Source organism: Abrus precatorius, unplaced genomic scaffold, assembly GCF_003935025.1.
Source record: "Abrus precatorius isolate BTA unplaced genomic scaffold, Abrus_2018 Scaffold3, whole genome shotgun sequence".
NCBI classification, from domain to species: Eukaryota; Viridiplantae; Streptophyta; class Magnoliopsida; order Fabales; family Fabaceae; genus Abrus; species Abrus precatorius.
This window is the reverse complement of record NW_020874373.1, coordinates 3,088,280-3,104,727: the sequence shown is the minus strand read 5'-3', so window position 1 is coordinate 3,104,727 and position 16,448 is coordinate 3,088,280. Positions and strand designations below refer to the sequence as shown.

The 16,448-nt window shown below is 34.0% G+C and overlaps 3 protein-coding genes across 5 annotated transcripts; all 3 read right to left on the bottom strand.

The window, feature by feature from the left end:
- Positions 1-220: 220 nt before the first annotated feature.
- Positions 221-1,266, bottom strand: LOC113863598 (transcription repressor OFP13-like). Its single transcript, XM_027497233.1, has one exon. The coding sequence runs from the start codon at positions 1,259-1,261 to the stop codon at positions 512-514; it is 750 nt and encodes a 249-aa protein (XP_027353034.1). The 5' UTR covers positions 1,262-1,266; the 3' UTR covers positions 221-511.
- A 5,390-nt stretch (positions 1,267-6,656) lies between these two features.
- LOC113862626 (probable CCR4-associated factor 1 homolog 9) lies at positions 6,657-10,206 on the bottom strand. Of its 2 annotated transcripts, none has more exons than XM_027495712.1 (3): positions 9,114-10,206; positions 8,969-9,019; positions 6,657-8,743 (listed from the first exon to the last, which is right to left on the bottom strand). In XM_027495712.1, exon 1 carries the CDS (start codon positions 9,970-9,972, stop codon positions 9,148-9,150), a length of 825 nt encoding a protein of 274 aa, XP_027351513.1. In that variant the 5' UTR covers positions 9,973-10,206; the 3' UTR covers positions 6,657-8,743; positions 8,969-9,019; positions 9,114-9,147. The 2 variants fall into 2 exon arrangements, with proteins under 2 accessions (XP_027351513.1, XP_027351514.1); XM_027495713.1 differs by lacking the exon at positions 8,969-9,019 and having other exon boundaries at positions 7,684-7,722; positions 8,707-8,743; positions 9,194-10,206.
- Positions 10,207-12,585: 2,379 nt separating this feature from the next.
- On the bottom strand, positions 12,586-16,152 carry LOC113861710 (ubiquitin-conjugating enzyme E2 variant 1C-like). Of its 2 annotated transcripts, none has more exons than XM_027494701.1 (4): positions 16,011-16,152; positions 14,423-14,562; positions 13,653-13,778; positions 12,586-12,992 (listed from the first exon to the last, which is right to left on the bottom strand). In XM_027494701.1, exons 1-4 carry the CDS (start codon positions 16,042-16,044, stop codon positions 12,852-12,854), a joined length of 441 nt encoding a protein of 146 aa, XP_027350502.1. In that variant the 5' UTR covers positions 16,045-16,152; the 3' UTR covers positions 12,586-12,851. The 2 variants fall into 2 exon arrangements, with proteins under 2 accessions (XP_027350502.1, XP_027350503.1); XM_027494702.1 differs by having other exon boundaries at positions 12,599-12,992; positions 13,656-13,778.
- Between the last annotated feature and the right edge of the window lie 296 nt (positions 16,153-16,448).

Sequence of the window (16,448 nt, the reverse complement as noted above, 5' to 3'; positions counted from 1 at the left end):
CCCGCATGGAACTCTGTATGTCACAAATTTATAAGATGACGTTGAAGTTAAGCAAAAGCACTAACTAACCAGCTAACCTGTTTTCTTTCACTGAGTTCAAACATCGTACATTTATTAATTACTATAAACAACGTTAAGTTTGCTGAATGAAACTATGTTCAGATTAAGAAAGGAAGAGGGACTGTCTATCTCAATGAAAGCAATAGAGGATTTGGTGTCATTTAGCCACATATACATAGATCGACAAGAGATAATGACTTTACAAAAATAGTAAGCATAGCATAATTAAGACAAATATAGGAACTTCCTCACCTTGTCTTCCCATATAGTAAAGGAAACAAAAATCGACAACCTATCTCCATTTCCCTTCACACGGTTGCATTTGTTCCACACGTGTGAACTCCATAAGATAGGGAAAGCCGTGGAAGCCATGGAAGCCATGAAACAAAAAAAATGTGACTAATTATTAACTACTAGGTAGTATACATAAAAATACAGTTAAACAAAATATTTAATTAATTGAAACCGAAGAAGATGAAGCCTCATCTTCCCTAACTCGTTCTAACAACAAAGAAGAACTAGGAGTAGCTATATCAACCTCTACCTCAGCTTCCAAACAAGACACACAACGAGTGCTGCAAGAGGAAGAAAGAGAAGAACTATAAAAAGATAAAGGGGAAGAAGGAGAATGGGAATCAGAAGAAGACAGTGAGGAAGAAGAAGAAGCGACCAATAAGTCAACGAAAGCGCCAACAATATAACCATGGTTGCTTTTACCGTTGACCCTCAAATACCAACACAAAAGCTCTTGAAGACCCTCCCAATCCTTAACACATTTAGCCGCCACCATCTCCTCCATGGACTTTCGAAAATCCACGTAAGGGTCTTGAGATTCCATGGACAACACCACGCTGTCTTTGAAGGGTAAGGTTCGTGCTTTAGCTTCCAATATAGAACTAGTCTCATCTAGCTCGAAGAACAAACGGTCAGAACGCAAGCCACGAATCACTGAATCTTCATATGAGGCGGTGGAGAAGCTGGCAGAGTCAGGAGAGACAGTGAAGAAGGAGTGAGAGGTCTCTAACATGTCCATGGTGGCATCTAAGAGTGCTGCGTTAATGGTGTTGAATGTGGTGTCATTGGTGTTGGCTCTGAAGGAGAGTGTTTTTGGTTGGTGACAAGAAGGCCAAGGCCATGATGAAGAAGGTTTGTTGTGTTGTGTGTTTTTGAGAAGAGAAGGAAGTTTCATTTTCTTGGCCATTGTGGGGAAGGTGGGGATGTGGAAATGAAGTGAAATGAAATGAAGATTCAAATGAATATTCGAACAGAAATGAGAGTTAATTTCCAATATTGGGGGCATTAATGGCAAGTCAGATGTGGTTCCTGGCTGTGGGGGGAAGATTTTAAAGGAGCGGTGGGTCAATTTCTATTGCTGCTTCCATGGGGTCACCTCACTCTATCTTCTTATTCAATTTTTTACAAATCAATGTTTTTGCACTCTAATTTATTGCTTTATCCTCCTCCTCTTCTTATATTTTAATCAACAGTTCTTTTAGTTTTTTACCACTCTGCTTTTTATATTCTTTTTATCAAATTAATACCTTATTCTTAACAAGTTTATTATATCAGTCTTTATAAATGATTGTAATTTTCTAAACCCTTAATGGAAAAATAGCTTTATTAATAACAACTCTTAAGAATATAAAATTAATATTTTTTATTAAAAATATATTTACTATTGTTTGTAATTTTAATATATTAAATACCTTTTTAATAATTTTAATTAGTTAAAATTAATATAAAAAAATATTTATGTTAACATTTTATAAAAAAGTATTCATTAAATTCCTCCTTCTCCCTGTCAACAGAATATTTGAAAGTATCATTAATGACAACATCTAATGCAAACCAACACACACATGTAAATCAAACGGTTCAATAACCGATATAATTTGCGCGGGAAGGAGGATTCCGTGTTTACATGAAATTCACGTGATAAGTTTTTGTGAAAACCTGTCCTCATTTCTCCTTCAACAAAGATTAAATAAAAAATCGAACAAGACATTTTTGGACATACAATTTTAAATCTATTAATAAAATATCATTAATATATATATATATATATTTAATTTAGTGAATTTTATATTCTTAACAAATTATAATCTATTTAGTGTGCTAAAAAATCATTTTAAATAAATAAGAAAATATCAAAATTTATAAAATTATATTTTAAAAAATACAAAAACACAATTTTGATCATATAAAAATTTAATATGAGAATACTTATTTTTTATGAATTCTAGTGCACTCTTTGCCGTCATAATAATTGAAGGCGCTAATATTTTTAACGTAATATTTTACATCTTTTTTACTTGTTAATTTCTTAACTTGTATTCTAAGCAAGAGTCTTACTATTGTATGGTTAAAAAGCTTAGAAAATTTCTCAATATTCATTGACTTAACTCGCATCATTCGTGCAAAACAAATATATACAAGTATTTCTTACATTGGGAGCTAATGCAAGTGCTATCTCTCCCCATGAAACACTTTCGCCTCCGAAAATTCACCATTCCTCTCGTCACCCAAACAACAGAGTAAGGAAAAAAAAAGTTTGGGTAAATGATAATTTTAATGATCCAAATATGTACGCAATATCAATTCATCCACTCTAAAATAATTTAGTTTCTTAACTATAAAAAAATTTTATAGTTAGTTCTCATCGTACGTGGATTGAAATGAGAAAAGATATTTAGAGGCAGTAAGATGTTACTTTTGAGAGAAAGGTAAACGAATAAAAAAGTAAGTGGTTCGTAAATAAGAGTTGTAACACACGAGAGGTATGTGGGGAAACATAGCGTTGTGTAACTTGTTATGATAGAGCTCTCTTCACGTGCCTCATGAAAAAGGTCCAAAGTATAGATGGAGACCCTTAAAGGGAAAGTCACAGAACTGGAAATAGATTAGCTGATTGATACTCAACTAGCTATTAGATATTAAAAGGTTTCGCCATAGGCCTCTCATAATCTTTGTTGTTTCTTTCCTTGTCTCATTTAATAGGGCTTTTTAGTGTGTCCAAAACCTCCAAACTTGCTCACAATCAAAATTGTTGAAGTTAAATTTTTAGTTGATCTATAGTCAATTCAAGTCTAGTATGTTTATGGGGTTGACCCATGCATGCCAATTCGACGTGGTTAAACGGTAATGAACATGGGTTTAATGCTATATTACCATTTCTCTGGACAATTAAACGCGTGATGAATGTACTTGGGCCATGAAAGAAGGGGACCTGTTCTTTTTCCAATTTCAGCATGACAGGACATGAATCATATTATTCTTGTGGAATCCTATCTGCATTGCAATGAAACAGAAGTACAAAGCGAAATATATGCATTTCACAGTCCCCACCACTTGGCAAAACTTTTATGGATACCAATATTAATTTGCAATTTGTAGGATCAATTTTGAGGGCTTATATTTTTTCCTACTTTTAGTTATTCAATTCTAGAATTTGAAACTTCACCAAAACTCATCCTAATCAAAATTTCTTATTCGTTCACACCCCCCCCCCCCCTCCCCTTTTGTAGTTGTTGAAATGGGTTTCAATTATATAATTAATCTCATTCAGATCTCAATTCAAACTGAGATGAATGTTAGCCAATACGGAGTTTAAGTTCTAAACTATTTCAACCACGATGGAGGTAATGTCTCCGAACTAATATTAATTGTGGACTCACTTCTTTAATATTAACTTTTAATTATTTTGTCATAACTTAAGAGAAATTAATTTGGAAAATGAGAAACTCGTTGTTAGCATGAGGTTATGCTTCCTTTTTTCAGTATTTGTATGGAGCTTAGTTTCTTGAAGTCAATTTCAATTAGAAAACCTGCTGCTGCTGTTATTTGGAGCGAGTTTATTTTAGCTCAATCCAACATCACATCGGTTCTTAGATGTAAATTGTTGCGCTCCTTGACAGTGTGATGATCGCCTAGGTTGAAAGGCATGGTCCAATCATTCATTTTTCTTCTAGGTGACAATGTAAATTATTTTTGTTTTTACTTTTAACCAGATTCTGTCTTTCTTTGCTTCGACACGATGGGACACGTGCCAACCCTTTTTATTTTGTACTAATAATTTTTGGCTGTTGTTTTCCAAAATGCACATTTGGGTTTGATCAGTGGAAATGAAGATATAACTTATTGGAAAATAGAAATGCCATCGTGATGTGCTTTGGATCCAAATTCAATAGGTTCATGATATTGAGATTCAGCCATCAAATAGTGCTTAAATAAAGCTCGTTTTTTATAGTTCATAAGTTGCATATGACTTCATGAATATGTGGTATTCTGCCAATTGCTAGTTTGAATACGACATTCTACTCATTACAGATTTTGAAATTTGCATTGTTGATCTTGAAACTCATGGACATTGGTCGATTATTTGAAGACATGGAATTTGTTTTATCTTTCGCGTGCGTTCTCATTTTCATATTTGACGAAGCCTAATATGAATATTGTTTTGCTTCTACCAAGAGATTAAGCTTGTGTTGTATCAAAGTTCCTATGTAACACGATGAATTCAGACAACAAAAAAATCAAAATTACAAGAAACTCGAGACGTTTGCAATCTCTACTTGGGACAGTAAACCACAACATAGTTATTTTTGCTTCCAACAAGAAGCATGAAGAAACTAGCACAGTTGACGCTTCAAGAGAGTTTTTTAAATTGGGATCTACTAGGAAGAGATAAAGAGAGAAACTGCTTGCACAAATCCATTTTTGTATATGGGTGCATATCAACCGCAAATAGCTCCATTTGACTTTTTCAACATTAAATTTATAGATAAAGATTCTCCAAAATACCAATTTATTTTAAAGAGTAAAATTCAAGTCAATCACAATGCAAAAACCAATATTAAGACGTGTGTGTGTGTGGGGGGGGGGGGGGGGGTGTGGGGTGGAATTAAGCACTCATATGATAACATGAATTTGTTAAGTTCACTCTTAATCATTTTTCATCATTAATTTGGACACTCAGCAGATTTATCGCCATTTAGATGAACCTAGTGCCCTATATAGCTTCCACAATGTGCGAAAAGAGATTCCCACCGTAATGATAAGTCGCGGACAATTGTACACCAAAGCTACGCTATAGCTTAGGGCCTATATGTTTTATCGTTCGGTTGAATTAATTTTAACGAAATTAATTTTAAATCATTAAATATACTTGAAATGTATTCAAATCAATCACAAGTATAAATTTACACTAATTTAACGAAATTATTTTTCGTATGCCTGGGCTTTATATGTTATTACCATTTCCACTGTAATCTTGCGAGTGCATCTACTTACACACATTGTTTATCTCGGGTCCGCTGAATAAACTGCACGCAATTTAAAAACTGCCAATATCGCATTTATTATTGCAAATAAATTTCGTACAAATTGTTTGTTGTATTATTTTCTGAAGTATTAGATGTCACATCAGAGGAACCATCCGTGCCAGACCCCCTCCATTATCCATATTTTTATTTTAATCCACTTGGCAACGCAGTTCTAAGAATTTGTATCTTTACAACAACGGGAGACGGTGAAAAATTCCCAAGCGACCTCAACACATGGTCGGGGCGTGCCAAAACAGATAATATAGGGGGAATCGGAGGTGGACCACATCCAACTGGACGGAGCAACGGCCGTTGATATTGAACACAGCCACGGTTCATGGACCATGATGATTGTGGAATGCTGGATTATGACATGCTTGACCCACACTGAAAGTGACATGCTAACGTACATTTTCAAAGAACATTCATAATTCCTAAAAGAATACATGTCTGCAGTCATGCATCCGACGCAATTCAGTAGCAAATCAAAATCGACCCATTAGGAAATTCAATCATGCTGTGGCCGGTATTACAATCCCAATCGCTAAGACAGACAAGGCTCCTCAAGTTCATACAAGTGCAACTTTGCCAAATTGAAGCAAAACTCCTAGAAACCCACAGATACAAAACTTGGTCATGAGCACAATAAAGTCGATACCAGTTAATATATAAACCTGCTGGTCCTCGAACATTACACTAATAAAATATAAAAACTCTTTTCGATTAGCCACATTCCATCTAAGTTTCAAGGGCATTGATTATCTATCCATATTAATCATTCACCGATTCATGCCATGATGAATAGTGCCCAGATGGACTAAAAACTTCTCAAGATATCATCGAACCGTTTCAGTTCAGTAGTTTATCTCAAACTTTCATGATTGATTTAACATATAAGTTATGAAGCCGTTTGACCATTCCAAAGATACCAGAATAGCAGCAATGGTAAACATTAGAAAAAGCAATCTAGTACCAGTTCCTAGTTAGAATAACACACAAGAAAATATGATGGGTAAGGAAAGTCATTAATTTTCAACTAGGGACAGTTTGAGACACTATTTTTTGTTTTTATTTTCAGTTTTCACTTCTAATTACAAAAATGTCTCATTATTTTCATTTTATTTTCTATTTTCAAAAAACTGTATAAGAAACAGTGAAAACGACTTCAGAAGTAAAAACAAAAAACATTTTCTTAAACCAAGCAGCCCTTGAATACTCATATAAATATCAAAGGACAACAGTGCTTCTAGTTTACGTCTCACACCAACTGTATAAGAACCATATTTTCATTCAGCAAGCAAGACAATAAAACAGTTTGTGGTAAATCTTAGCTCTTCCAAACTTCTGAATCCAACAGCAAAACTATTCCTGTGCTATCACATTGGGTCAAAGACAATACAATAAGTGGTCAGAAATATTTTCACTACTAGCAAGTAGGAAGCAAAAGACGTTAAAAAAATTACATTATGGATAAAACAAATTCACTGGTGACTTCTCACTTTTCAGTGCTTTTCCTTTGAGCTTTAACAAAACAATGAGAAAAAAGAGAAGCAATAATTTAATTGACAATGAATCACAATAACAAAATTGGAGGAACTAAGAAGGATTTTTAACACAGGATCCTATAAAGTCATGTCCAAACTTCATTTGTAATAAGTAACTCTCAAAAGAAAGCTCAAATAGTAGACATGTAAAGCTTCCCAGCCCAGCTAAAAGGAAACATACATTAAAAAGACCCAACACAGTTTCCAAAACAATCTTTTGTAACTTACAAAATGCATTTTCTGCAACAAATACATATTTGCATCCACTCAATTGAACTCATCGACAATGCATTTTCAGTTATCAGCAGTTAACAGGTATTGGCATCCACTCAACTAATGTCACAAATGGAACTAAGGTCTGCATTATGTATTTTAAATACTTCCCTCACCTTCTTTCCCTTTTCCTTCATTGGAGTAGAGGATAATTATCAAATTAATCTTTATTATAAAACAGCTTAAATTTAAGATATAAGAGCTCTTAAAAGGAAAAATGAAGCAAATAAATGAAACTTATAATTTCAGGAATTCTAACAAAAAATTTGCTGTAATATCATGCCTAGCAAACAAAGCCCTCAGCAGTCTACATGGGAAAACCTAAAGAGAGACTAAACAACCTTGAATGTAAATGAAGGCATAAAGAGATGCCTAGGCCATCCTCTCTCGTAGCAATCAAACCACCTATTCATAATTGCTTTGCAAATCCTGTTGTGGAAGGTAAAAAAAATTATACCATGCAATATAGCCAGCCACATTACCTCAGGCAATATGCCACTCCAGCTCCAGGTGTGCTCCCTGAGCTAAGAGTAACCAGAAATATTTCAAATTCTTAATATCTATGTACAAAAGCTGATCATAAAACACTACACACATTAATATTGAAAAAAAAGGAAAATCAACATACACATAAAACCCCACATCATCTAAAAGAACAATGACCACATACCTACTCAAATAACATGTGAAACAAAAACCCTGGATTAATTCCCATGAGCAGTCCACATCCCTTGGATTATATAATTTAAATCCTAACTAGTGAATCAAATTTGACAAAAACCCATTAGCACATTTCTTGACTACGGACCATACCCAATAACTCATTCTCCAACTACCCTCCTAAAATATAAAAAAGCTGAAACACTGCCATAACCCTTAAAAACAAATGAAGCAAAGAAATCAAAGCCAAGTTAAAAGCATAATGCTCGTGACATTGGCAGATACTATCTAATCAAATATTTGTTCATTCATCAGCCAATTCACCTTAGAAGTTAGGTATATTAAGTTTGCAAAAATGTTTTCAATTTCCATTTTCTATATTAATGATTACAAAAAAGCCACATCAATTCCAGCTTGTTTTGTTATTTCGAAAATAGGTAGAGTAACAATGGAGTATTTTGCAATTTCACTGTTTTCTGCGAAAATATTTGAGGGGAGGAAAAAAGGGGGCAACCATGTACACAAGGCTCCCCACCTTGTGGGGTTTCAGGAGAGTAAATGTAAGTAGCCTTACCCCTGCAAGCAAAGAAACTGTTTCCAGGATTCAAACCCATAAACCCACCCTCAATTTTTTGAGAACAGGAAACAAAATAAAAAAGGTAACATTTTTTGTAATTATTGATAGATAAAAATTGTTTCCACAAACCAAGTGCACCCTAATACTTAATGTGTTTATATACCTTGCCAACAGCACTTTCTCATAGTATAGCAGTTGAACATATAAAACACAGACAGCTAAGATATTTCCAGTTTCCAACCAATATCAAAGGAGAATGGAACATATATACCTAGTAGTCTTGATATCATTCTCCTGTAAGTGGAAGTCTGGATAAGGAGAATAAATTGAATCTATCAGATCACCAAATGTCTATTTACAAGAGCTTTCAAAATTATATGTAACAATTTATTCCACAGCCTCCTCTTTTCATTTGTTTCAATTAAAGTTGGATGCTATAATAATACTGACTAGGGGGGAGATGAAAAAATTTTCCTCTGTTCAGATCCTGTAAACACTACCTAACTTCTTACTCAATGTATTAACACACTCACAGTGAACAAACGCACTGCCTCATCCTGCCTTACACTCGTTAAGATGAGATGCTGAATATAAGCCAAAACCCAAAGAATTAATAATTCCTAATGACATTGAAAAGGCATAATGTATACACTTTACACTAATATTGTAAAAACAAACCTAAAAGAAAGCGATATTTTGATTCCATTAAAAATCAGAAAACTTCCAAACCATACAAGACACCAGCATATTGGACGAACCCATCAGCTTTACCAAAGAAAAGCTCTCTGATATTCTGAAAAGCGTGCAGAGTAAGCAAGCTATCTGAACCGGCTTGGTGACTCTTCCCAATAACACGTTCCACTTTCAGGGACTGGCAAACACGGTCCAAACCACCATGCAGGTTCGAGCAGAATCTCATCAAGTGCTTCACATCGAAAACCCTATTTCCGAAAAACACCCTCACGAGACGGAGAAACTCCGACAACTTATCCGGCAACGCGCGCTGAGTCAGAAGCTTCACCAGATAGCCAAAATCGTAGGCGCTGTGGAACGTGACCCAGCTAACGGCGTCGTCGCAGACCAAACCGGACGACATCATGAGTTCGGCGAACCGGACCGAGTCGATCCCGAACTCGCGATTCTTCTCAAAGTCGATGCCCTGGCGTCGGAGAAGCTCAACAGAGTCATGCGCGTGGGCGTCACGCGCGACGTCGAAGTCTCGGAAGTTGAATTCCCAAATAAAGGAGTTTTGGGTGCCGAGGGTGGGAAGGTTTCCTCTGTGATCGGAGAGAGTGAGGCCGATCTGGATCAGGTGGAGGCGGTCGACGTTGGCTTTGAGTACGGCATAGTGAGCCATGGGGTGGCGGTGTTGGAAGGACGGGTCGCCGGCGTCGGGGCGAATGACGACACCGGGGAACTCGGTGTCCATGGAGATAAGAGGGAAGGAATCGATGACGGATCTGATCAACTTGAACTCCGATTCGAGATTGGAGGACCACACTGATCGGGTGAGGATGGCTCCATGGGACTGTGGCATGGCTTTGGGGGTTTTGCTTTGCAGTTTCGGATTCGGTTCTTTGTTAGATCACTTCGGTAAATTTATAAGGGCACGACTTAGGGTTTGGATGAAGAAATCAAACGAAGAAAAAAGATGCGCAGTTGAAGATGGAACGCCAGTGTTCTCACAACATTTTATTTTTATACACAAATGCTATCATGGAAAAGGTTCTTTCTTCTCCTCGTTCGCCTTTTTTTTTTCTTTTTCTTTTTCTTTTTTGGTTGTAATAATGATGAAAAATAATAGTAATAAGAATGCGGGAATAATTGCCATTTGATTTGGATTTTTAAAGCTGGGTAGGTTAAAAATTTACTTTACGTAAAGAGAGACACTGTGATCAAATTTGACATATTGGTTATCTCAATCACTCAATCTATTAAGTAGATATTATATTTTTTATAAAATTAGTTAATGATATTAGGAAATCAAATGGATCGAATTTCTAAATTATAAGAATTTCTATCTTTTCAGGTTCCTGATGTAATTGTTCACTTATCATAGATCTATAATCTATTTGATTTAGATTTCAATATAATTGATTTCCCATTTTCACTTTATAAGTTGATGAGCCTTGATTTAGTCCACTTAAATTATATCATATTATATTGGTCATTTAAAAAATTTTAATCATCAAACTAGAATCTCAAATATTTTATTAAGATGTAATTATATTATTTATTGTGAAAAACTAAATTACTAATAAAAAAGGCAAAACTTAAATACAAGTTTATTAAGCATTTTTAGTACTATTTTGTGATTAGAAATAAATATTTATCTTAATAAAAAGTATATATTTAATATTTCACAAGTTTTCAAATTGACTATTTAAATAATAATAATAAATTTATTTCGGTAACAAAAAATTATTCCTTTACTAAATCTTTGAATGACTAAAGTGATAATCAAAGAATATTTAAGTAATTATTTCGGCAACAAATTTTTTTTATGAACTAATTTTGTAACCCGTATAAATTTAGAGACTGAAATAACAGTTTTACCATTTTTTAGTTTAAATGGTTATTTTCAAATGTGAAGGTATTCTTTTATTTTATTTTTTACTTATACATGACTTTATCATCGCTTATAATTATATTTTTATCTTAAATTATTAATCAATTTCAAATTTTCTTTCTCCATTAAAATGACACTTTTTCTGAAACTTAACATTTTCAATTCGATTGCTTTAAAAAATTTCCTTTTATATTAACTTTTATTTTAATACTAAACTCATTTATTTTTTAATGATTGAAAAATAGTCATATTATCTTATACATAACTTTTTATAATTTATTTTTCTCAACTTTTTATAATTTATTTCTCTCTTCTATTAACTATTATTATCTTTATTAATTGTAAAAAGAAATTGTACAAAAATGTTATACAAATAAATGCTACACTTGTTGTTACAAAGACGACGCCTAATGTATATATATGTGTTATACAAAAAAGATGTTAGTCTGGTCAACTAAAAATAACATAAAATTTAAACTAATTCAATCTAATCTAATTTGTTGCTATTTAAATTCGACCGATTATTTCATTTTTTTTTCTCTCAATTTGTATACAAGTGAGAATACTTTATTTTTTCCAACAAACAAAATCAATACATGAATGACGAACTCTTCTGGTGCATAATTTTTCATCAAAGGAATAATATTTAATAAAAAGTTAAATACATGATCAATACAAAATCTAATGTATATATACTTCTTCGGGCTGATGCCACGAATATATCATATTAAATATTGTAATTTTTTTTAATTTGTTTCTTCACTTTTCTCTACCAAAAAATCATAACTTAATATAAATTTTAAATGACAAGTCAAAATAATTTAAAATTTTTAAAAAATACAAATACCCATTCATAACAAATTTAACAACACAATGACTTAGGTTAACATTCATTTAAGGATATTATAAAAACTAATATAAATATATTTTGCTTAGAGTTGGATTTAGATTTAAATATAAGAAGAAAATTCAAATTTCACCAAAATATAAAATAAGTATGATTTTTTGGCTAACGGATTGTTGTTAGATCAATTTAATAATTTAAATGTAAATTGAAACGACAGATAACACTACAACTCAGCATAATTTATCAGACGATATCTTAAAAGGGATCTCCATTCCTTTGAAACACGATTTGCGCATTGATATTGATAGTAGCTTTTAACGTTTCAGGATGTGCCAGCCAATAGAAAAAATGTCAACAGTGCTAGGAACTAAGGAGGGTGCTATATGAAAATTGACAAATTTTTCTTCAAACATAGGACTTCCGGACTCAGATCTCAACCAATGCCATAATTGAATGATGTTAGAACCCCAAATGCACACGCAGAACTGAATAGTGTTAGAACCCTGAATGTGCAAGCACATGCACACACCTTCCCCAGCCAAAAAAATGCACACAAGGACACGGGGACACGCGCACACCCAAGGATACAGAATCACGATGGACCCAAACAGAAATGGAACGCGTAAAGCACCAAAGACAATGCACACATCCAAACAGCATTTGTCACTTTTTAATATAGCCTCACTCTAAATTAAAAGTCAGAAAGAAAGTGGACAAAAAGAAAGCAAGATCAAAATCGAAAGCATTGTTACAATTAGAAAAGAATACTACTTTAAGAGTAGCTTTCAATATTTGGCATCAATCAGAAAGCATCCGTTAAACACAGTTACAGTTGTCAACGTAAGACATCAAAACAACTCTAAAGCCATGGAGGCGAAGATGGAGCTCTTTCGGGCATTCCTCTATAATTCTTGAATATAGAAGGATCTACACAATATTAGATGCTATCTATTGCATACTGCATATGCAATATGATCCAGCATCCGTATGATCTTGGAGACTAGAAATAGGTACCTTCTGGAGGCTGGACAAGCTTGCGATTTTGAGAAGCCGCCATTTCCTTCTTCAGCTGGGTCAGTATATCCTCCATGGTAAACCCTCGTTGCCAATTTCCAAGAAGACCAAATTTCTTTGATTCAACCTGTTTCAGTTGCAAATCCTTAAATCTAAGTAAAAAAGGTAATTTATTATCAAGTATGCAAAATGTACAATTGATAGGAACTGAAAATATAGATGTGTGTATTGGGAAACTAGTTCCTGAATACAAAGGCAGACCTGTGAAAATATAGAACAAGTAAAGAAATAAATGATCAGGAAAAAGATAACAACGGGATTGCAAACACCAGAACACTTAATTCTTGCCTAACCTCTCAACCCCAACCCCTTTCTCCACAAAACACACATAATGATGCAGATCCCCCCTCACTCTCTCTCCCCTAGCCTGCCAATTGTCTAACTGCCTCTCCTTAATTGTCCTTGAGTATAGAAGTGACCCACCAAATTCCTGGGCCCATACAAGTTCAAACCATGCTTCCTCTTCAAATACATTTGGTGCAGAATCAGATCAAGCAACCCTGTATCTTTTTCATCAAAACAGAATAATATCAATGCATATATTCCTTTCTCAAACTCAGATCACTCTTGAATATATCCATATTTATTTCCAACACTGATTGAGAATAAATATGAAAAACACAGCAGTTAGCATTGTGCATATTCCACTCCCACCACAGCATCCACCAAATAGAAATATATAAAATAAAAAGCTGAAAGCATGTGAAAAATTATAAATATACCATACCACTCCAGTTTCATGATTAACACAAGCCATATTGATCCGTGAATGAAACCGAACACTTGGGGGCTTTTCTGGGTAGTCTTTATCACAAAACAGCTTCAACTGATAAATTCTTCCTTCATGCACAGTCTGACAGAAAAAGCACAATTACTGAGCCAGTAAAAGCTTGTTATTTACACAAAATAAAAATATAAGTACATTATCTGGAAAAGAGATACTAAGCGTAAATTTCCAGTTTTAAAGGGAGATGAGATGAAGCATTCATGCTTGAGATTTCTTCAAAAATGGTGCCAAGCGGCTAGATTAATGAAGTCAAGTAAAGATTCAGTAGACTATCGGAAGGCCATAAAAAGAAAAGCAAAACCACATCCATTATAACCATAAGATAAATTACAGGTAATAGTATTTCCATTTATAATTTTACTAGCTGTCAATATTATGCCCAGTGAAATTTTATTATGATGTAAGTGCACATGAATAAATTTATGGAAGTTTGTGCTCAGGTGCTCTAACACATTTCTTAAAACTGGACATGAACTTGGTGTACATACACTGAGCACAGAATTATGTTTAATCAAAACATGTAATATATGCTTGGTTGCTTGAGATTACCCAAAAGGAAGAACATCATTCTAGAATGCATAATTTCCACTATTGAAATGGTTCTTATAAATTTTAACTGCATGAAAATTTACTAGTTCAAATGAGATACTGGTCATTAAACATGCACATATATGAAAACAAATTCAAGGTAGTGACAGATAAATATTTACATTGCGGGGGCCAATAATGGTGCCAGTCCAAGAGCGCATGTAAATGTCATCACCATCGTCCATTCCATAGCTGACTGTGCCATCTCCAATTCCTTTTTCTCCCCTTTCAAGTTCCTCCAGCAATCTGAAGTTCCTTGGTACTGCATTAAAGTACAAATACTGTTAACAACATACTGATACACTTGTCACTGTATCCTCAATAAATGTCAAGAATAATTAGCTACATGTATAATAGTCATGATGTAAGGACTAAGGAGTTAAGGAGAGAAGGAAAAAAATAGTTAGCAACATTTGAAGCAGTTAGTTAGTTAGTTAAAGGGGCTAATTAGATATAAATAGGAAGATGGAAGGGAAGGGGGATCATTCTATTGGGTGTCAATGGCAAACTGAGTAATAGCTCTGTGTGAAAAAGGAAACCCTTATGGTATAGATTTCTCTCCTTTGTTCTGTCCAATTAATTCAATCAATAAAATATTTCTTTTCTTTGCCCATTTTTATTCTAGGTTCATAACGCATGACCACTTTAAAGTCCTAAACACAAAGACCACAGCCAGAGTAAGTATTCCATTTTGAACCATAATATCATTCTTCAAATGCTTAAAAGTCCTTTTCCAATAATTACAGGGAGATAAATATCCTCATCGTGCAGATTATACATGTCTTTATTCACGAGAAATCTTAATGCAGGAGCAGCACAAAAGAATATAACAAATAGTTGGTTTACCTTCATAATTTTAAGGTATTTTATCTAATTTTCATGGCTTCTGGTTATAGGCAGTATGTTATGTCAGTTTATGCTACTACTTAAGTCTTAAAGTGTTCCTCTATTATTCTAGTGTCATATTTGTAAATCCAAGGACTCCTAATGGGATTGTGTCAGTAGTAAGTATCAATAATTGCATTTTGAGAATGATTTTGAGCAAGTTGCACTCTAGCAAGTTGTGCCTAAGAATTCACTGGTTCTGTACTCCTTGGTAGATCCCTATCTAGGATCATATCTACATATAACTTCAAACTAGCATTATTATATCTAGGACCAAAATATTCATAATCATAGCATCGGTTGGCAACAAGAACCAACAGAGGAGCTAAGGGAGTTCTTTTATCCAATGGCAACGGTAGACGATGAATAATCATGCTTGGGAACAAAACCAAAAAGCGTGCTATCTTAAATATGCGCCCTCTTGTAGACTTAACCTTAAATACATTAAGTTTAAGAAATAACAGAGAACACAGTCATAACAATGACAATTAGAAACCGCCAAGGCACGTGTTCAAACAGCAGTAGGAATGGAATATGCATTTCAGAGAAGCATACAATGATCAACAGATATAACAACACAAAAAAGTGAATTAGATTAGAATTAGGGTACCCAAATACCAAACCAAACAAATATCATGCAAAATTTGCCATCAGAAGCTGCAATTGTAGATTGAAAATCCCACGGCGTTTCCATCATCAAAGTCACAACAGAAAAATAACGCAAGCAGCTTTTAACAAGTAACTACACATGTCAAGGCAACAAGTAACAAACAAAAAATATGCATATTCAGGAAAGAATTTTCGGTTGATGTGTAAAGCACTAACCGACGACACTGGATCCTGCAGAGGCGAGCGTCATGGATTTGTAGATGATGAATGTTTCGGATCTGATCAAAGTATCGAAATGTTTGAGAAAAAGGAGAATAGGTGTTGAGGAAAAGCAAATGTCGGGATAACAAGGAAAAGAGTGCAACGCCGATTTGGCCGAATGCGGAAGGGTAATAGGGTAATCGCACGTCATTCAATTCCGTGAGAGGACCAAACGCACCGTATTGGTCTCTTCTATGCGGTAAAATTATACTTTACCGCGTGATATTTACATGGATATGTCTATTTTAAGGTAAGTATAATCGTTGAGATTTTGATATTTTTAAAATCGTTATAAATATTTTAAAATTTTATCGTAATTTTGATAATTAAAATTTATAATTGTATTTTATCTTTTATTTTTTTTTTACTTTAGAAAAATACTTTTTAAAATAA